Source organism: Cyprinodon variegatus, unplaced genomic scaffold, assembly GCF_000732505.1.
Source record: "Cyprinodon variegatus isolate N-32 unplaced genomic scaffold, C_variegatus-1.0 Scaffold1382, whole genome shotgun sequence".
NCBI classification, from domain to species: Eukaryota; Metazoa; Chordata; class Actinopteri; order Cyprinodontiformes; family Cyprinodontidae; genus Cyprinodon; species Cyprinodon variegatus.
In genome coordinates this window covers 108,246-130,502 of record NW_015151835.1, presented here as the reverse complement: position 1 = coordinate 130,502, position 22,257 = coordinate 108,246, and the positions used below count along the sequence as shown (strand labels likewise).

General features: G+C 38.5%; 1 protein-coding gene across 2 annotated transcripts; it reads right to left on the bottom strand.

Annotated features, from left to right (window-relative positions):
- Window positions 1-1,293: 1,293 nt before the first annotated feature.
- On the bottom strand, window positions 1,294-22,206 carry por (P450 (cytochrome) oxidoreductase). Of its 2 annotated transcripts, XM_015402677.1 has the most exons (16): window positions 22,097-22,206; window positions 18,069-18,260; window positions 10,714-10,762; window positions 10,249-10,377; window positions 9,820-9,972; window positions 7,868-7,992; window positions 6,520-6,609; window positions 6,261-6,359; window positions 5,971-6,087; window positions 5,767-5,885; window positions 5,205-5,386; window positions 4,937-5,086; window positions 4,589-4,850; window positions 3,847-3,992; window positions 3,459-3,544; window positions 1,294-2,570 (listed from the first exon to the last, which is right to left on the bottom strand). In XM_015402677.1, exons 2-16 carry the CDS (start codon window positions 18,245-18,247, stop codon window positions 2,426-2,428), a joined length of 2,031 nt encoding a protein of 676 aa, XP_015258163.1. In that variant the 5' UTR covers window positions 18,248-18,260; window positions 22,097-22,206; the 3' UTR covers window positions 1,294-2,425. The 2 variants fall into 2 exon arrangements, with proteins under 2 accessions (XP_015258163.1, XP_015258164.1); XM_015402678.1 differs by lacking the exons at window positions 18,069-18,260; window positions 22,097-22,206 and adding an exon at window positions 13,460-13,984.
- Between the last annotated feature and the right edge of the window lie 51 nt (window positions 22,207-22,257).

The following is a 22,257-nucleotide window of genomic DNA, read 5'->3' as shown; positions in this document are numbered from 1 at the left end:
AGTCATAAATATATGCCTTCACCTATATATACCTTTACATTGAAATTCTGTTTGCATCCTGGCCCTGGACCTTTGATGCATGTCCACACTCCTCTCTCTTCATCTGACTTCCTGTAAGTCCAGTGGTGCAAAAAAAAAAAGTGTAAAAAAAAAAAAAGCAAAAACATTGCAAACAGAGGGAAAAAAACAACTTAAATCTTAAACCTTATATTCTGAACCTTCAACTAACCAGTTGTGCATCAGATTTTGTTGGTATTGCATTAAATGTATAGAGGTTATGCTTTGACTGTGCAAAGTTCTTACCTATTTCAGAGCAGTTGTTCAAGAAACAATCCTGTTTGTGTCACTCAGCTGGCTCCTGTATTTATATTGTTTTTTTTTTGTTTTTATTGTTTTTTGTTGCAACAATTAAATCACACATTGATAATAGTTTAAAATGCTCTGAGATCAAAACAGAAAGGCAGAACAATTTATTTTCTATTGAGAGAGAGAGAGAGCATTGCAATTCACCAACCAATTTAAAACCGTGAAGCTTTCTTTATTCTTTATGAATGTCAACGATTATTATTATCTGTAATTTGTGCCGTAAGTTTTCAGATTTAAATTTCTGAAGAAATTTATCAATTCTTTTAAAATCCCAAGTACAACTACAAAACATTCAGCTTATCTAGATTTTTTTTCTCCATAATTAATGAAACAAGGTCAAGTTAGTAAAGCGTTATTTTGAGTTTTTTTTTTTTAACCATTGGATCAAATCGGTGAGCTCAAAAGTAAAATCTAGACTGAAATATACTAATTCTTGCTAAAAATATTTTAAAAAATTTCTGCAAATGGATCAGGGAAGTTTCAAACGTTTCAAAAGTTCATTTATAGTAGTCCTTATGAACAAAGCTAACGATGCTGAAAATCAGACCACCCCTGCATCTACAGCTGAGCGATAAATCAATGTTAAATACTAATCCAATTTATTTAATTTTCAAAACAATCTGAATTTGGAATGAAATTGACTTGTGTTAGTTTTAGAGTCTGCAAACGGGTTTTTCAAAAATATTTCCCACCTCATATTTAGTTCTATTTTAAAGTTGAATTCCAGAAGAGATGGCTGAAGTTTCATGAAAGATGAGAGGAGAAAATCTGATTTGGTATGAAATAAAGCTGAGAAATTTAATTTTAATCCATGTCACCAAGACCTCTCTTAGATGTACACATTACCATCTCCTTTTACTTTCATTTGCAGGTTAACTTACAAACATCGAGCATTTTTTTTTTACCAAGAAAGACGTCATCCCAACAAATTAGTCAGATTTTATTCATTATAAATTCATGTCTCCATACAAACAATTTCATTACAAAAGTAAAGCAAAAAAGTGACAGCGCCAGATAAAGTGTCTCTTAAGATTTTAATTTTCTATGGAAAAGTAAGCCTGAAAGAAAATAAAAATTATACAACTTCATGGTTTTAAATGCAAACATCTTATAATAAGGCAGTTTTTTTAGAAGGCACAGAGTGGACTTTAGATGGTCTCAGTTACCTCCATCTTTAAATGTTCTCTGTAAACGAGCAAAGACTGACGGAAAAATAAACACAAAACAGACACTTTTGTTAGATGGTTGCTACACGCTGGTACAAGACAACACAGAGTCCGTTCAATCCGAATCTCCCTGCAGTGTCTGATCAGGTTAAGATTTCAGTTCCACAGTCATACTTGTTTTTTTTTTTAAGTAGCCTTTCATACAGATTTAGGTGTCAAGCAGGAGACAGATGGACATAATCATGTTTTTCTGTAGATCACTTTTAAGCTCTTTATACAATTCCCTTCTCAAAATACATAGAAACATTTACCTAGCGACGAAGCAGTTTTCCTTAAAGTATTTTACACGTTTAAAGTATTTAAAAAGAACGACCAGATCAGCTTTGCAGCAACTTGGCAACCGTTAATGTGAAAGCTGAACTGATCTTACTGCACCAGGAATACACAACCCTCATCTTCAGCCGAAGGTAGAAAAACTACAGACTTCCCAAACGTTGCTTCTCCAAACTTTGAAAGTCACAGCCAACATTTTGTTATATATAATGGACACTCCTGACGGTCTCTAGAAACCAAAGAGGTAAATCTCAGTCAGGCGCCTGACACCAGGGGTCAGACTGAGGACCTCAGCCTGCTGGAGGCGCACAGACATGTAATGCAGGATGAGTAGGTGAGAAATGCTGATGTTAACTCCTAAAGGTGCTGAGGCGTGGTTCGCCTCATCATCCAACGCTAACCTGTAGCCCTCATGGGGAATATGAGCAAGACTTTTGTTTTCTCATATTCAGTCCTGAAGAATATATAAAATGGGAAAAAAAAAACAAAATAAAAAAACAACAGGGACTATAAAACTTTCACTGCAGAAGTGAAAAGTCAGGCTTTGTGCCTGAGGATCTTTAGCTCCACACATCCTGTGAGTAGCGTCCCTTGGTCATCAGTTTCTTGACGTAATCTGTAGCCTGGGTGCGAGTCATGCCTCCAAGTTCCTCTGCAATCTCGTAGAAAGCCGTCTGCACGTCTTTCGCCATGTTCCTCGCATCACTGGGGGCGAAGCAAACCGGATAGTTTATTTATCAGCTTGTTAAGACAATTCAAATAAATTATAAAGAATCTCATGCACTGCAACATAGCAGAGCATGAGATTTAAGCAACTTTAAGAAGAAGCTACACAGGGTGCAGAGTTTATACAGTTTAGCCGATTAGTCTATTTAATTTCAATATTGATATAAACAATATAAAAGCATCTGAAAAGGGGCCAAAAATATTCTTCAATCTTTTGAAAAAAAAAAAAAAGATATTGACTGCCATTCTTTTGTAGCTACAAGCTTCAGATAAAATACATATTTAACCAGGTGAGTATCTCCCCTCCTCATATAATTCCGTCCATGTTTTCTTGCTCCTTCAGTTTAGCTTATATTAGTTATAGTGACAGACTTTAAAAGAAAAAGAAATAAAATCCCATAAAGGACAAACTGCTGCAGCAACATAAATTATCTGACTGCTGTACCGCCATCTGCTGGCAGAATAAGGTACAACGGCAAAAAAGCAAAAACAGCAATCGGAAACTAGACCTCATCTTTATGCCAGCAAATTAAAATGTTTTTTTATTCTATTTTTCATTAGTTTTTGTTAATATTAATAATCCTGGAAATCACTATAATAAATTAATAAAACTCCTTATTACTAGCTTTAACAATACAGACTATTGACAGTTCTCTAGTCTTGACTTATGGTTTTCTGTTTAGGTTTTTGTTGTTGTTTTAAAATAAAAGTTTGCTTTATTTCGCACTTCTCATCAACAAAAAACAACCTTATTTATTTATTTTTCTACTTGGGCACACCACTAGAAACTTTCAGTGTAATCACTGACAAAACTAAATAATATGAGGCTTAATATCTATGAAAACATCCCAAAAATATGGCGATTACCCGCAGACGTAGATATGAGCATTGTCTGTGTGGATCAGCTTCCAGACGTGTTCCTTATTCTTCTTCAGGTGATTCTGCACGTACACCTGGATTGGAGAAAATGGGAAAATAAAAATGCACAGATGTGAGCAAATAAACTTTGTGATTCATGAAATATAGAGTATAAAAAGCTCAAACACAAGTTTGCTACCACATCAAACCAAAACTAGTGCTAGAACAGGAAGGGTAGAACGGTGCTATTCTATTGCATGTTTACTATTGATGCTTATAGTAAATTATTTACATGACTTTAGCTGGCAAAGAAAACAACATAAGTACTTTTTACTTTATGTTGGAGCAGGAAGCTCTCAGTAATTTCCAGCTCCAGCAGCCATACAGACAATCTCACCTTTTGCGCCTGGTCTCTGGAGAAAGCAACATTAAGCTGCGTTAGGACTTCGTTCTTCTCTGCCTCTTCCAGCTCCTCCTGATAAATATAATCCTCGTTCTTGTGTCTGCAGCCGAAATACATCACAGTTTCTCCCACGTCCTTCCCTGTGAAGTTAGATCTGCATTAGATTTAAATGCTTAAATACAAGTAAAGTACAAAAGCTATCTCCCATATGGTTTACATTTGAACACTGCTGCACTTTGGGAAATGGAAATGTCATGAAAGCTGTAGAAAATGAAATCGTTTTGTATACACTCTTTGTATACAAAACGACAATACAAGTTGTCCAAGTCTAAGTCTTTACTTGCACGGTGTGTAAAAACCCATATAGGTGCTTTGGATTTGGTTTGAGATGTGTATATCTTTAAAATGAAATTATTTTTGAATTTCTAAATTATTTATGTTCTTTTTTTCCAGGTATGTCAGTCAGAGGGCGTGGCCATAGCTGCTATGGCTGTAATAATTGGTTTGAAAGCTCCAGCTGGTGGATGGCTAAGCCTATCAAATGTTAGGGTCAGACTTTTTTTTTTTTAAGATCTTAATGATCTTCCCTTTTAATTAATAATTGAAACAATTACAGAATCATTTATTTAATGAACCTATTTATATATTTCAAGTTTTTACTTCCTCTCCTCCGTCCTTCACCTGATAACATTAAAAAAACTAGACCAACATTACAACACAAAGTGTGAAGAACCACCTTGCTCTTTGAGCCAGCCTCTCTCCTGGATGAAGCCCATGAAGGGAGCGATCCCGGTGCCCGGGCCGATCATGATCACCGGGTTGGAGGCCTTGAACGGCAGGCGGAACTGAGACTTGCGGATGTACATGGGGACGGTGGATTTGTGGCCGTTGACCAGTTTGTTTTTCAGCCAGGTGGTTGCTACTCCCTTGTTGACGCGGCCCGTCTTGGTCTCGTACTCCACCACCACGGCACAGATGTGGATGCTGTTGGGGTGGACCTGTATGGCAGACATGTTTAATCAGGAGGTGCTTCCATCAACTATGTTTTTTGTTTTTAATCTGTGCATTTTAAGGGGGTTATTACTTTAGAAGAAGAGGCGATGGAGTAGTAACGAGCCTGGAGACGAGGTAGCAGCTCACAGAGGTGATCAATGGGGGGCTTCAATGAAGGCATGTCTTCCAGGATGGCCAGGATGTTCCTACAGGAGTCCAACACCCAGCTCTGGTAGAGAGCCTGCAGACAAGGAAGTGGGAATTAAGACAAACCCTCTCTACCAGCAAAGAAGTCCTTCGTGTCAAAATCCTGGGTGTTTTAGGGTTGAAAAGTGACCCGATGCTACGTCTGAACTCACCTTGCCCTCTGGAGAGGAGGAAGCCATCTTTCTCATGTTCTCCTGATCTTTGGGGTCGGAGGCATACTGCGCCAGCTCGTACAGGACGTTGGTACGAGGAGGGTTTGTGATGTCCAAGTAGTGAGTGAGCGCTGTGCGGTAGGTGGTAGGACAGGGGAAAGGATGCTTCTTGTTGGACTCCTCTGCAGAGACATTATAAAATGTATAAATATTTCAGCTAGTTTTATTGTGACAAAAATGTGCTTTGATGCTTCAAAGATCTAATAGGGTTAATGGATTTTAATGTACATAAAGATGTTTTTACTCCTCTGTGGGAGGTTTTCTCCCCCAGGAGGAATGCTCAGTTTTATCTATGTCTCTCTAACAGACACTTCGTTGTGGCCGAAATTTTATAGCAGCAGAGAAACAAGGGTTACCTCTGGATGCAGCACTGCTGTTGCAACACTTAGATGCCCCAAACAGGCCTGACTGAGTGAGTCTAGATTAACGGTGAAGGATTTCGTGATAGTGTTAAAGGGAGGAGCTTCTATGGTCAAGGTTGTCTGTGTTGGCAATGAAATACCATCAAGGTTATTGAGGGAGATAACCACGTCAAGGTCCACGCCAAGGATCTGTCCCAGCTTGTTCACCAGCTCTGAGTCATTCGTGGGGAAAACGGCGACATGGTCTCCTGACTCATATCTGAAATGGCAGAAGGTGCATTTAAACTTTGACCACCATGCAGAAGCCTGAGCTTGTTGTTGCAAATGTTTCCAAGCAGCTGTACCTAATCTTGGAGCCTGTAATGTCCAACTCTAGGTGCATGAGGTGTCTGTCGCCGGCTTTGTTCAGTTTACGGTTCACAGTGACTGGAGCCAGGAAAGGGTTCTTGGAATCAAACGGCCTGTCAACAGAAAAATTAATTATTTAAAGCAAGGAAAGCGTTCTTCTGAAGGGGTTTTCTGCATCCACTAGGGGGCATCAGGTTTCATTCACGTCACATGTATGTCAATGAATTTTACAACAGATTACTGCATGAAACAACTAAACACTGCAGGAAAATGTCTCTGCACTCACGGCTTTTGGACTTCGAAACTCTTCAGACGGCCAATCTCTCCGGTGTACACTTTGTTCATGTTGACGTCAGTGTGCACCTTCAGCTCGTACTGCCGAATGCTACACATAAAGGAAACATAAAAGAAATACAGTCTCATCATACAGATGGAAATAAAGAAACTTAATTCAAAGTTCATTACAGTATATTCAGCCCAATGGCACATTGTTTAGAAAAAATACAAGGAGGGAAAAAAAGACTCAAGAGTATTAGAAGGTGCACCTGGAGTCATCTCCTGATGCCTCCACACCAAAGTGCTCACAGACAGCCGGCCAGAACTGTTCTCTCCAAGAGATGAAGTCTTCCTCGAGGCTGAAACAGAGAAGCATGGCAGGAAGTTAAAAAAGAGATTGGGTCTGCAGGTATTGCAGTGGTTAGCGCGCATGACCCATCTATAGAGGCTTTAGTCCTTGACGCGGCCGACCCAGGCTCGAATCTGACCTGTGGTCCTTTGCCGCATGTCTCTCCCCTACTCTGTCAGACTACTGTCGAAAAAAACGAGCAACTAATGTTACAAAACCCCCCCCAAAAAATAACAGACTGCTTTTTGCAGCAAAAAAAAAAATTAAAAATTAAAAAAATAAAAAAAAAAACCTCCAGGGTTCCTGCACACCATTAAAACAAATCCCAAACCTTTCTCGGTACTGTCAAATATGAAACTGACAAACAAACAAGGAAGGAAAGAAGGTAGGACAAGATCAAGGAAAGAAAAACATGGAGAGAAAACAAAGGGATTAGGACACCAGGAAGGAAAGAAAATAGGACATTTAGACTTGGACATACATATCCAGACCTGGGGAGTGCTGAAGTCAGATGCATTACCGGTCCTAAAAATTCAATTTAACAAATCCTTTACTTTAAACTTTAATTTTAATAAAGCTTTAACTGAAGGAAAATGACAAAAGAAAAAAAATGTGCAGCAGGTTTTTTGATAGATGCTACAATCTCCTTATCAGTCCTCCAGTTCTGTACTAGATCTGCTGATCAGAACATGGAGGCTCAGGGAGATCCTCATTCTTTCCTCCTCCTCACTGTTTTTGATGACAGTGGAAATCACATTGTGTCTCTGAATGTTAACCCATATTTAAGGTGGCATGACTGGTTGTTATGACTAGGTGATAAACCTGTTTTCCTCCGATAAAGTCTGTTTTCTGATATTTCCTTTCCTATATTCTGCCACCAAAACATGACACAAAACAAATCATGCAGCACAGCAGTAATCAGTATACTCCTGGTTATTTCACCCAAATATTCAAAAGGAGAGCATCATTAATTATTATTTACTCAAGTACTGGTGCTTGGTTGTTGGATGGTTCAGATATTGTTTGGAGGTCATGTGTTTGATAATTAGCTGCATCATTTCATGAGGCTTGTCAATTAGCTTGGAAAATGATAAAAATTCAAAGTATTTCAAATATCCTAAATTAAAAAGGCTTTTTAAGAAGCAGATCGGGATAAAAAAACTAGCTTATGAAGTCAGTTATTTATGCTAATTAAACCGAGGGTTGATCAGTAGATTTGGGACTCATTCATGAGTAATTCTTTTATCAATTATTAGTAGATTACTCACTTGCCATCATCATCACCTAAACCAAGATCAAAGATGCGCTTGGCTCCCAGTTCTTCCAGCCTCTTGTCCACATATTTTCCCATTGCGTTGTAGTGTTCGTATGTCTTGTTGCCCAAAGCAAAGACCTGCAGATATGAGATATCAGAGAGTCGGCAAAAAACTGGAATCAAATCAAACTTAATTCACGAACTGACGCTGTTTTTAAATGGGACTTAGGGCTCTGTCACACCTTGCCGATTTAGACAGCGTATGGCCGATGTCCCAGAATCTCCTAAAACGCTGGCATACGCTGAACTTTCTATGTATCTTTTCAAATTTTAGGCGTATACGTAGGGGATTTGAACAATTTGCTCATTACTTTGACCCGAGTAAAAATCAGTAAAATAGAAAATACTCAGTTACCTTTTTTTTATTATGATTTTTTCTCTACGAGTCTAAGAAATAACATATTCTGTTAGATTTAGTTTTTAGATTTAGTTTTTAAAATCAACATCAAATTTAACAGAGTAAACCTTTTATTTTTACCCCACAAAAAGAATGATTTATGGCTGTTAATACATTTCATAAAGCATGTGTGATGGGAGAAATAAGTTTTTGTCTTTTAAAGGATGCAGAGCCAAAGCCACAACTTTTGACCAAACTGGTTCCAGTTCCTACCAGCTTTTAGTGCTTTACAGAGCATCAGCTCTTAGTGTTTTCACCAAGACAAACTCTGGCCCTCGCACCAAAAACTGATGCTAGGCCTAGAGAAAGAAATGCTTTCATTAGCAAACAGCAGCCGATCAAAACCACGAAACTGAACCATGTTTAAAAGTCTGGATTTTAGAATCATTCTGAAAAAAAGTAAACTCTAACACCATCACTCTTTAACACTGGTGATAAGGGGAGGAAAAAAAAAAAAAAAAAAAATCAACCAGATCAGCCTCTGAGATTCACAATCTGATGATTTTCAACTGAATCAAAAAATGAATTTCTGACTATTTTCAACACAATTTGTCTTTATAAACATTCATGCGTCTAACAAATCTTCATGCATTAACAGTTTCTGCTAACTGTTTTAATCAGAATTAATAAGTTTAGGTGGTGATATAGCAAAGAAACAGGGATAAATACCTAGAGGTTTACATTGATCTAATAATGTGGGTCTGTGGTCGGGAAGTAAACCAGAATGAGAACCAGTTCAGTTTAAAAGCTCTCTTATTAAAAAACACCACAAATGATGCAGAAGAATAAAATAAAAAAATAAAAAAGAAATCAGTTTACTTTAAACAACAACATTTTGCTGCATCATTACAGCTCTGAGCCAAACGTGTTTAGCATCAAAATATTAATAAAATACATAAGGGTTGGCGGCTGTAACCAGATAAAAAGTTTTGGATCCTACATAAACACAAGTTTTAGAATACTATGAACATTTTAATGTATATAGAAACTATAGAAAATGCTGAAGAATGTGGAAACCAGTGTTTATGCTTTTAAAAATCTAAGTCAAACATAATGAAAGAGAGGCTGAATCGTAACAGAGCTATATCACAACAATCAGTGGTGAAAATAGAGGCTACCCGGTACAAGAAAACAGCCATTGATATATTTATTAGGTGATATATAACTCGTCAATCAACATGTAAATATATAAGATTTAACAAATTAGTCTAATTTCCATCCTCAGTACAGGGAGGGGTATACATAAAAGTATACAAAAAAATTGAAATAACCAGATTTTAATATTTGCCTGTGTAATAATAGTGTGTTGGATACGTAACTGAGGTATTTAAATGAGTAATTTTAGATGAAAATGTGGCCAAAAAAAAAAAAAACTGGGACATGAGAGAGAGGAAGTGGAGCTGCAGGTGCACCATAGGTACGTCATTATGATACAGATCAACCTGAACAACTAAGGTCCTTTTGCTTTAAAATAAAAAATAAAAAAATCCCTGATGATGAAGACTCACTGTGTAGTTCAGCCCAGAAAGGTCTTCATCGTCGTTCTCCTGCAGCCAGTCGTAAAAGTCCTGGGCGTTATCCGTGGGGTCTCCCTCTCCGTATGTGGCCATGCAAAATATGGCCAGGGAGTTCTGGATCTCCGCCAGACGGGCCAGTTCCCCCTAAACTCACAAAGGGATGAGAAGGACCAACATTTAACATGACATTAAACTCACCACCACTAACCACTTAGAGCAAATCTGCCAAAAAAAAAATAAAATAAAAAAAAATAAATCAGTTAAAGCATGCTCTGCTTTTATCAGCGATGTGGGGAAAACACATTTATGGCATATGATGATTAGTGTTAAATATTTAGATTATATTAACACAGAAGCAGCAAACTGATCACTTATATTTTCTGCACACATCATGTAAGTTGCTCCTCTGATGCAGATTACCATGCTGTATTCCTCCGGATCGGCAGCCATTCCTTTCATGCCGTAGCGCTGAGCGTCTTTGGCCAGCCTGCTGGCAAATTCCTCAGCTGTGCCCGTCTGAGAGCCGTAGAAAACAATGATGTTCTTTCCCTGAGAACAAGAAGAAGCTCATGTTTTGAACACGGAGAAGAAGAATCTGCACTTTAAATTATGCCACATCTATTACATAAACTCTAGCTTTATGGCAGGAAAAAATAAATAAATCAAAACAAAAATATAATCAATGTATTTATGAAATGTTGCTACAATAACTAAAGTCTCCTCGTCAACCATTATGGTATCCGAGCCATTTGCTGCTAAACCACAGGATTCTGACAGGAAACAGGACCACAAAAGTCTTATATAGGGTTTTGAAATCAGGAGATAAATGTGGCGCTGTTAGCCTCAAACAAATTAAAAAAAAAAAAAAAAAAAAAAAACACTTACGGTTTTTTTCATTTTTTCGATGAAACTCGTTTCCCGAGAGGTGGGTGCTCTGGAAATAAATAAAAAAAATAAATAGGTAAACGGAATGTTTAAAAAAAAAGTTAATATACAAGTGATTTTCTAACAGAATGTAGCATATTTAAATAGAGGCGCTAAGCTATTACTTTTTTTATCCATTTAGTGATCTATCCAGGTGACATCTGTAAGCTGATTCTAGATCAGAGATTTGACCTGTTTACAGACTAAACCCGGTTAGGGAAAAAGCACGTGAAGTTCAGACCAAAGCCATGAAAATCAATGAGAAACATTTACTGAGCAAAAGATAAGGATTTATGCAGAACAAATAGGTGAGAGAGTAATAGCTAGTGAGATAGAGCCAAGTACTGTGCTGGAGCGAACGCTTAATCATGTTCTAGATAAGGTTTCAGTATTAAAAAGGGAAGTGAGTTGATCGCCATGGGGGCAGAAGTCATGGCAATTCAAACATTTCTATGAGTAGAGTAATTAATGCATTGACACAAAACAGCCTATGCACAGCATTCGGTGGGTAGAAAGAGGCTCAGGAAGTTAAATCCATTTTTTGAGGTGATAAGAGGCATCGCCGCTTCGAAGAGCATCAAAGAGCAGAGCAGACACCTGTGGATTTGCTTTCATTGATAAAAGCGTACACTTTGAACACGACTGCAGACACACGAGGGAAATGTTCCCTGATTTTCACAGCATAAAAACAGCTGCACACCCAAGATGGCTGAGCAGCTGTCTGAAAAATCTCCGGATTAATAAAAATCAGGAAGAAACGGAGTCTAGTTTTTACAGCAGTTTGACCAAACTTAAGATCGACAGCACACAGTGTAGAGAAGCAATGACCAAACCAGACTCTCCTGTAAGCGTGAACAGAGTCCATATCAGTTCACAGCAAATGCACCACAGTTACACTATAGGGAGGGCTGCAATTCAAGGTTAATAGAGTTTAAAATAAGGTTAACCATCTAAAATATACTAGGCTTGTCCCGATCCGATCCACGTATCGGATCGGGACGCCGATATTGGCAAAAAAATGCGTATCGGCAAAGCATGTAAAATGCCGATCCAGTTTTTAAAAAAAAATCCGGTACGTATTTTCCAGTTTCGCCGATTGAAACTATCCATTCCACTATTTTGCGCCAGTGTTTCCCTGTTTTGCATTTTTATTAAAACTTACAGTAATACTTGCACCTTTAACTGTTTACGGTTTTACTGCTCACTGTGCAATTTCAGATTGCTATTCATAATTTTGTCCAGTTTGTGTTTATCTCTTAATAAACAGGTAAGTTTGTTATTACCAAGCATTGTGTTTTATTCAATCTCACCTAATTTAGCTGGCTAGATGTTATCAAGAGTACTAAAACCCTTTTCAACATGAGTCTTACAACTAAGGCTAAATACTTTAACTTAAACTTAAATACATGCTCGGATAGGCTGGTATCGGCCAGTATCGGTATCGGATCGGAAGTCCAAAAACAATATCGGTATCGGATCGGAAGTGCAAAAACCTGGATCGGGACATCTCTAAAATATACACTGAAATACTACTAGATCTAAAGTAAAAATCACATTTAACTGTGTTAACTGTAACTTAAGACAACTATGAGGTTAAATTTTGTTCTATCATGGATTCATCTAATCCTATATATACCTTTGATAAATGAGAGCCACACTTCATATGGATGGAAGCAAGTGGTACGGTTGAGATTTAAGTTTTTCAATCTGAAATATATTACCGTGTAATAATGATGCCTCAAGTAATGCGATTATCTTTTTAAATATTAATTAATACCAGTTTTATCAAATAGCTGCACAATTTAATACAATTAACCCAAAAGCATATCTAGTGTTGGTTTACTTATTTTTGTTTTCCTTAGATTATGAACAAAAAGAGTGTTTGATTAAAGATTAGTGCATTGCTGCACTAAACAATATAAACTGATCAATTGGGCGGCCAATACTTTTTGGCTCATGTATTTAACAATTGTATTGTTTGTATTAGCGTCAGCCGATACGTTTATGCTGACTCAATAGTGCATCAAGCTGCCATGCCTTGAGATCACATGGAGGACATGCATCGTTTCTCCCTTCCCTCATTTGTTATTCTTAATGTTTTGTTTGATTTGTTATCAGGTAAATATAGAGGAAGCAAAAAAAAAAAAAAAAATGCCAGCACGTATCAGGAATCGGTTAGACTTGCCTCAAATAACCTGTATCAGCCTTAAATAACAAAACAATATGGACGGATCTGCACTAAATATCCTGATCAGATTTAGGCCTGTACCGACTCTCCAGCCAGATAGAGGGTGGGTCCATTGCCCCATGCAGAATACGTAAATGTCGACAAACTGTAGACCCAGAACAGCTTCCGTTTGATGTACCCTTAGTTTAAGTAAGCTGATGGACTTATGTTGCAACAAGCAGTAAGAAACTTTCTGACTGGATTTTATCAAAAATAAAATTCAATCACGATGGAAATCTGCAAATAACCCGAGCGGGAAATCATTAAGCCTGTAGAGCAGTTAATTACAAGCTAATTCAGTTACATTTGCAGATAATCACCTCCATCTCTTATGTAACTTCTCTGTACCGTATATTTTCTATCATACAGTCTTTTCAGTATAAAAAAAGAAACAAATACGTTTGAAATGCGACTTTGTCCAATAGTTTTTGAAAGGTCTTTCCTCTTAGTTTGAAGCAACAAACTATAAACTTTACTGACCTCTCAGCAGCATCTCTCCTGTCCTCTGGCAGAGAGAAGACGCAGCCCATGACATGCAGACCTATAGCTAAACACTTCAGCTGGGACTGTTAAGAGGGCCAATGCAAGGGCAACAATGTTAAAAAAAAAAGTCCAAAAGCAGAAGATGGAAAAGTGAGACCCGTCCAGCCAGGCGGATGGATACACACAGGGTTAGAAGCTCATGCAGCCTTCATGTTCATCTCCGGTAAAATCCGTCTCAAACACGCAGCGATTGCCTCAGAGAGCATGGCAGCCCCATCAGCCTCGACCAAAACAATGGTGGGAAACTGACTTTCCCATTAAAAAACAACAACAACAAAAAAAAACCCGTAGACGAGCTGCAGAGCCACAGTTTCTGACTCATGCGAACACACACTGAAATGATCAGGCACTGGAAATGCCTTCCTCTTCATCCCCACCCCTTTTCCTCAGCGCACTCAAAGGTGTTGGGAGGGAAAACATCCACAGGATCCATTCTGAAAATTTGACTGGTTATCAGAGTAACTCTTCCGTGGACCAGTGAGGAGGGGAAAAGGATTGTGCATGCATTTCCCCCTGCCCCCCACCTCATTGGAGGAGAGAGGGGAATGTCATTGCTATGGCAACCTCATTTATCATAAAAGGACTGCATTTGTGACATGGCCCAATAGCAGAGCAGCTCCGTCCAGACATGGACGGGAAAGAAAAAGAAAAAACATGGCTGTTAGGGGAAAGAGCGGAAAAAAGTAAGGCAGGGGGAAGAAAGGAGAGCTTGTCTTCAGGCTCAACTTTCCACTTTTAGACAAAAGGACTTGGCATGCTCTCTAGAGAACTTTTTTAATGGGTTCAGGGACGAGGGGAAGAAAAAAAAAAAACACAGGAAAGACATGGAAGACTACACCCCCTTCATGAGAGTTGGGTAATCACCGGCCCTTTAAGGGGAGGGGAGTCCTGCTCCATGCTTGACTTGATATTCATTCCTTTCCTGTATCCCTTCCCACCAGGGACACATACAGTCTGGTCATTTAGTTAGAAAGGTTTCTATGAAAAATAATGGCTTCAAACCCTCCTGGTTTCTTTCAATATGTCATACTCAGACAAGTTTGAAAAAAAACAAAACAAACAAAAAGATTGCCTCTCCATTAACCTCTATATATTCAATCTCTGGAAAGCAGTGTTTTTGTGAAACCATACCTACACCTTCTAAATGACACACTGCCTTTATACTAGGGATGGAACGGTTTATGAAAACCGTCCGAACCGTTTGGTTCGACTGTCTCGGTTCGATTCACGTGTGTTGCGTTCGGTTCATGCGCTGCTCCTTTTTCTCATAGGCGATGCGTTTATACTCCAGAGCAGAAGATGGCGGTACTGCGACCAAAGCCAACCACCAGTAGTAAACAAGAAGAAGAAGAAGCGAAGCAGCGTAGCAGGGTGTAGCAGAAAAAAAAATCAGTTGTTGTGGAGAATTGTGTCAGTATGGCGAGTGGGAAAGAACAGGACTTGGAAGACGCGCCAGCAGCACTTTATAGGTCTGCTGTATGGGACCACTTTGCATTTAGAGTGACCTACGATGACGGCGGAAAGAAAGTTGTGGATAAAAGTGCAACAGTGTGCAAGCATTGTGCAACACGTTTTGTTTATGCTAACCGCAACATGACCAACATGTCATGCTAACCCCGAAATCCCACATTCTCCGTCAGCGCTCCGCTCCGCCCCGCTGCGCACCAAACCGCCTGGGCAAAGCAAAGCCTACAGCTTCCACTGTGGCTCCCATCCGCTCCGCTCTGAGTTCCTTGGAGATCGTAGAGGGCATGCGCAAGATGATTAAATTCAAAGCAGCAAAACTCCCGGAAATGAGCCAGGGTTTCCGCGGATCATTAAAAATAATTATAATTCTTTTTTTTTTTTTTTTCATTAATTTCATTAATTTTTACATACACTGAACCGAACCGAAAACCGTGACCACGAAACCGTGAACCGAACCGTGGATTTTGTGTATGGAGCCTTGTCATCTAACTAGAGGCGCACCGATCCAACACCAAAATACTGAACGATCAGTTGGATCAGAGATTAGATGAAATATGCCGATTCCAGTCATTTATTTTTTAATTAACGTCGGCGATTCAGCTACAGATATCTAATAATTTCAACTCCATATTTGAAGTCATCACACAGCATCTAGTGATGATCGTCATATAACTTTTTTTTTTGTTTTTTGACGTTTATGTCAAGCCTTCACTCATGACTGGGTATATCATTTATGAGGGATTGCATTAGAGTCAATGAGTCGATGCAATCAACTGGTTTTCCTTGGAAAGAAAACTTTTAATCAATTTGACTGTAAGATCTGGTGAACTGTAAAGTGCCTTGAGAAGACTATATAAATAAACTGAATTGAATACATTAAGGAACAGTATCAGGTCGGTATTGGCAGATATGCTCAACCCAGTTATCGGTATAAGATTGGATGGAGGAAAAACAAAAAGAAAAACTGGATCAGTGCATCTCTACACCTAACACTTACTTTCTCTCTTAGTTTTCAACTGAACTGAGATTTGTTGATTTTTCCAGGAAATCGAGGTGATCTGCCTTCCTTGAAAAGTTTTACCCCAGTTATCTTCTCTCTTCAATCTGTTTGAGACCTAAAAAGCTCAGCTGCCTTAAAACCTCCTAATAACACATTAGAATACGCCGTCTGATGTTGCAGGTACTTATGCCATATAAGACTTATTTTATGTTCCCGATTCTGACTATAGTGTGGTGCTAGGCTGAGTGTTTGAGCTGAAGCAAAAAGCTTTGCAGCAGGAAGGCATCTGGACAATGTTTATATCCTCAGCATCGCTTACTGCACCCCAGTTCCACTAAATTAGACGTGGAAATAGTGCTTGAATTATGCAATTTAGCATCTCAGTTAGTGTGTTTTATCATATGAAAAAGATACCAAATTAGCTAAATAAGCATTTGAAAAGTTAGGCTTAAAATGGTTCATAAGTTCAGCAGATATATTTTAATCATCTGTTAAGATTTAAAGTAAGAGGAAATATTAAAAAGGCTCAGTTTTTCCTGCAGAAGGTGCGCTACGAATTTAGAGGAGGAACAAATTCCCTCGGGGAACCTACCTTACAGCATTGGTGCAGTGGGTCAAAAACACGGCTCTTATTATGAGTTCAGAGGTGTTTAATTACATCGGCCGTTCACCACCCCATAGCCGGTGCAACAGGTAGCCGACTGGTCATTTTTAAATTTAACTTTAAGCAACATTTTCAAATACTGCAGTGAGAACAGTTATTTACGCACTCGCTCCCTTGGCCTCTTCACTAATATTAAGCAGCTTCTATTTCCAGTTGACAGACTGGGAATTGAAACTAGGAACTCTTTCTTTTTTTTTAATTGAATGATTCTGGAAAAATTAGAACCCCGTTCTGATCGATTATCAACTCTTGATGCCCAATCCTATTAACCAGTTAACTGGACATACCTAAATCTGGACAGGACATCACTGGAAGAAAACCTGAGAGAAGTTTCCAGAGCTATAATAGAGCTTACTGAATCTGTGGCAAGACTTAAAAAAAATATACTGTTAAAGTCTGACTAAGCAGAGAGCAAGAAAGGAGAAAAAAAAAAAAAAGAATAGTTGATGTAATGCATCTTTTTGTTACATCAATCATGGATACTCCAGTAAGGTACCAAAAGTGGAGGTCTGATGTGATTTATACTGATGAGTAAAACTAGTTTCTTCAGATTTCTAACCTCTTAAAATTTTTAAACTCCAAAGTAAACAGTTTTTAAAATTGTAGAGTTTTTCTGTTCATAATTAGGCTGTGGCTAAGCCTGTGGATTTTCCCTTTTCAGCCTGTATCCCTTACAGAGCAAAACCAAGAATGCAGCAGCTGTTTTTTGTTTTCCTTTTCAAAGAATCACCCTATTGAATAAATAATAGTTCAGTGGTAGGGGATGGACCTAATATGTGACCATCACATGGTGAGGTCGATGCATACAGCCAAGCCTCTTTCATTCATCTACTAAGCAATTAGGGGAGGGAACAGGGGAGGATCTGCTGGCTCGGACAAAACAGAGAATACAAAAAAAAGAGACCAGGTAAGTTTTTGACAATAAAGCCTCCAAGTAAAGGAGGAGGCTGAGCGAAAGCAAAGGTCATTGCTGGTGAAACATTACCTAAAGCATCAAACTACGCACCCACACTCACATGTTTACAGTGACAGCTTGTACGAGGCTGGGCTATGCACACAGTTTTGTAAGCGTTGCACTGAGAAAAGGGCCGGCCAAAAAGATACGGCCATGGACTCATTTGCATCAAATATGTCAAACAGGCCTTGGGTTGTTGCTCACTGCTTCCAAACTCCAACTCCTTCTCTGATCAAACCCAGAAACGAGTACTTCCAAAAACAAAACAAAAAAAAAAAGGCTGAAAACCGACGAAACGGAACCTTTTAATCCGACATCATGCGACTGAATAGCTGCAAGGAATGAAAGAGTGACCCTCTGAAATTTAGACACGACCTGAATTAAGCAGTAATAAGAAGCCATTTCAGTCAATATAAAAACATTTAAGGAACAAACACACAAAAAAAAAAACACAACTCACGGAGTATCGAGCTTCTTAAACTCAGGGATGGGCTCCGGCTGCTTGCGCGACATGAACCAGTAAATGACAAGCCCCACGATCAGAGAGAAGAGGAAGAGGTCCAGGTTGCTGAAGAGAGGCTCCCCTTCATCCACGACAGGGGCCGATTGGGTGGTACTGTCGGGATCCATGTCTGCCATGTGACGCTCAGCGCTACAAGAGACAAAAATTATTTCAATTTTCAACAAACATTCTATTTAAATCTCTTTCATTTTTCAGATGGAGCAATTTGTGGCTAGAATCATTTAAAAAGAAAACACTTTTTTCACTGATAACCATCTCAAAAGGTTCAGGGAATTGCTGCAGGGTGCAGGACAGCTGACCTACGTCTTACGACACAATGACAGCTTTTATAAATACACAGTGAGACAATTTGCTTTGCATTTGGGTCTACAGAGCCTAATATTGTAACCCAGCGTTGTGGATGCGTGAGGAGTCTCCCATTGTGTATCAACAGCATCACCTCCATTAACAGCGAGCAGCGGAGGACATAGTGTTCTCAACGCTCCTCTTTCAGTTCTGTATGGGAAAACAATGAATGCAGGTTTTTTTTCTAAGCCCTACATTTTGCTTGATCACAACATTAGAAAGTGAGTCAGCAACTTAATAAAATGCACTAGTTTCTGTTGCAAAAGGTGCTGTCTCTGCATATGAGCCGTCTGCTGCTGATTCACTGACATGAGGTAAAGCAGTTTATGTAAAGGCTTGATTTCATTTCAGTGGAGCAAAAGTCGCAATGAGTCAATGTTGCGCAACAACGTACAATGTGTGGATGAGAGGCTTATTCATGTATGGATCATCTTGCAGGGACAATTAACCCAAACATGCGACTTAAAACAATACAATTTTCTGGAAAATGAAATATCCTGTTTATATTGTAAACCTAACCACAATCCTGACCACTTTCTAATTGCCAGCTCGAGCAGATGATCAGATGTGAATACATATTTTAATCTAATCAAAGTGATATTCCATAAACAGCTGTGATACATCTCGCATCTGCCTTGTTGCAACTAAATAAACCAGGCACTCCCTCAGCGGACACAGTCATCTCTAGTATTCAAAGATTTCGAGGAAGAACAGCTACAGGGCAGCACAATTTTCAGCTCTATCAGAAGAGACAGAAAACTCCAACATCTCCACTTTCCCTGATCGGCGAAGAGCCAAACCGCAATTTTTGCTGCCGAGTGAATAAGACCCAAATTGAGCAAATTCAGTATCAGTGGAGCCATTGACAGTAAGGTTATGGGATTAACGGCACACAAAATATGTATGAAGTTGATAAAATAAAAAAATAAATAAAAGTTTTCTGTAACTTGTCAGAAGATATCTTCCACTCATAGCAGCTTTTGGAGAGTTATATAAATATATATATATATATATAACTAATCGCAACATTCAAGGTTTGGATCCACAATCTTCTACATGATCCTAAATATAACCTGCTAAACTAATAGAGCGACCTTTTTTTTATACAACTGTTTACTCTATAACTACCTCACATTGGGTCATTAGACCATCTCTTATCTTGATCGAATTCATAATAAACTCGCTAAAAGATGGATTAGAAGAGACCATCTTAATGTTGTCCTTATGTCTCAGAACAATTTACTTTAATAACAGAATGTAGTCAGCTTTTCTCAAAGATATAGCCAAACCAGTTTGACTTTATCAGTTTGTACTGATATTGAGGAATAAGTAGTAAAAACAAATAAATTTCAGGTCTAAAATCTTAACTGGCTTCTGAAAATGCCTTCAACTTTACCAAAGATATCAGTACCGTTTTAATAATTTAAACTTTGCTTGTACTATAACGCACTCCTAATAGGTACGCTATAAATACAGATGCAAATAAATATTCCCTCAATTAACATCCCGAAAAGATGCAGCAGCTGTAGTGTTTACTTAAGTTAAATTTGATAGAAAGCAGAAACAGATTAAAAAACGCTTTGTCTAGTTAGCATTCGTTTTAAACAAGTATCATCAGCTACGGCCGGTTGGCTCACGTGTAATTGTTGGCAGCCAGTTTGCACTCAGCTTTCCAGATAAAAGTGACGGGTGGTGCTACTTAAGTTTCCACGCCTCTGTTCTTTTCTAGCTGGGAATAGACCGTCAAACCTGTCTATATTGCGAATAAGAGAAAAGAGTGGGGATCAGCCAGCTTACTGGCAATTATCAGCAACAAATGGGGAAAGGGGAAAACCTGCTTCAAACTATGTAATTAACAGAAAAAAAAATTAACACTTCAGCATTTCCTGTATACATCCTTACCTGGATCAAGCATCTATAGCAACCAGTGGTGTCAAAAATACACATATTTGTTACTTAAGTAGAAGTATAGATACTGCAGTTTAAAAACACTCTGGTAAAAGTTGAAGTATCAACTTGACTTCTTTACTCAAGTAAAAGTGAAAAAGTATGTGCTCCAAAAACTACTTAAAGTATAAAAGTATAAAGTAACCTTAAAAAAAAAAACAGCCAGATGCCACCATATGAATTGAAAGCTCAATTTTTTGACTATTTTGAAAAATTCGTTGAGATAGGACCAAGGATGATGGAGGTCTTGTTGGTCTCCATCTCCCGATACGCTCTCGTCTATGTCCGACCTTTCAGACATTTCAACATCTTTTTCTGAATGCGACATTGTAGCATGGCATAGACAATTCACATTTACAGTTTGAAGAACACCTGCTTGCTTCTGATGATTTCCTTTAGCTAACCAATGAGTGTTTGCGTTATATGACTCATCCAATTACACTAATTTTCACTAGATGTGGATGGAGCCAATGATCTGCATTGGATGGCGCACATGATGAGAAATAAATATTTATAAACATTTAATCGAATCCAAGAGTAACGAGTAACGTTTGTTTTAAAACTGTAAGGAATATAAAATACAGATACTTGTGTGAAAATGTAATGAGTAGAAGTCAGAAGTAAATTAAGTAATGGAGTAAAGTACAGATACCTAAAAAGTGTACTCAAGTACAGTAACGAAGTATTTTTACTTCGTTACTTGACACTTCTGATAGCTACAAACATCATTAAAGCAGAACAGCAGCTTCAGTGATCACCCAGCAGGGTTAATTAGCTCAATAAAGACTACCTGATCACTGAGCACCATGGAAACACCAAACATCTCTGAAGCAACCCTGATAGGTTTATCTCTTCTTACTGGTTTCCAGCTATAATGATAGATTTAAAGTAAAATATGACATATTTAATTTCGAAATCAACTCTTTAACTTAATCATATGTGAATAAAGGTCAACATCTCCAACCCCTGGCCAAATTCCAACTACATTACCTCTGCTGCTGGCACACGGTTATTATAAGATAGTTAGATAGCCATCTCTACAGATCTGTTTAAAGAAGTAATATTCTTATCAGTTGTTTGGGATCATCATGACAGCCCGGTTATTAATATTAAGAGGGGAAAACTTTTCATTTGTCGAAACGGAGGTAATTGTGTAATACTCCCGGTTATGACACCGGTTTCCACCGTATTTTGTAACAACAAAGTCCCTCTTTCATAAAGGCAATATTTCAAACCATAAACTTATATATTAGTTGTTTATGTTCTCTTATTGGAAATATTTTTTTTTAATTTTGGGACTAAAACGTATAAGCAAGCAGCGGGCTATGACTAAGTCCTGGATTGTGAGAACGTTAGCTGAGTAACCCCCAAAAAGAATATGGAAAAACAAATAAATACATAAAAAATATTTAAGAAACACATTTTTGTTTCTACATCCGAAAATGTTGACGTGTGAATTTTTTCCAGCTTTCGCGATGGGGCGAACAGGCTGCAGGAACTGACCCCCGGTTTGCGTAACAGACTGGTCTGAAGCTAACATTTGGCTAAAAAGCTAAACGCTTTCGGTGTAATATAAAGGTGCAGTAAAGCTGTGAGCGTCGTCTCTCCCACAGCAGACTGTCACAGCACGAAGATGAACGTAACATGCTGCAAAATGTGAACAAAAACCTTACCTGCTCCTCTCCTCTGTGACTCGGACTCAGACTGAGCTCAGTGCGGAAAGAAACTTTACGCCATGAAGGAACGAACCAACTGTGTCAGATCCGCGGGGGGGGACTCAGTTAGTCTGAGGCACTAAATCCCTCCAACACACTCTTATTTCCTCTTTTAAGGA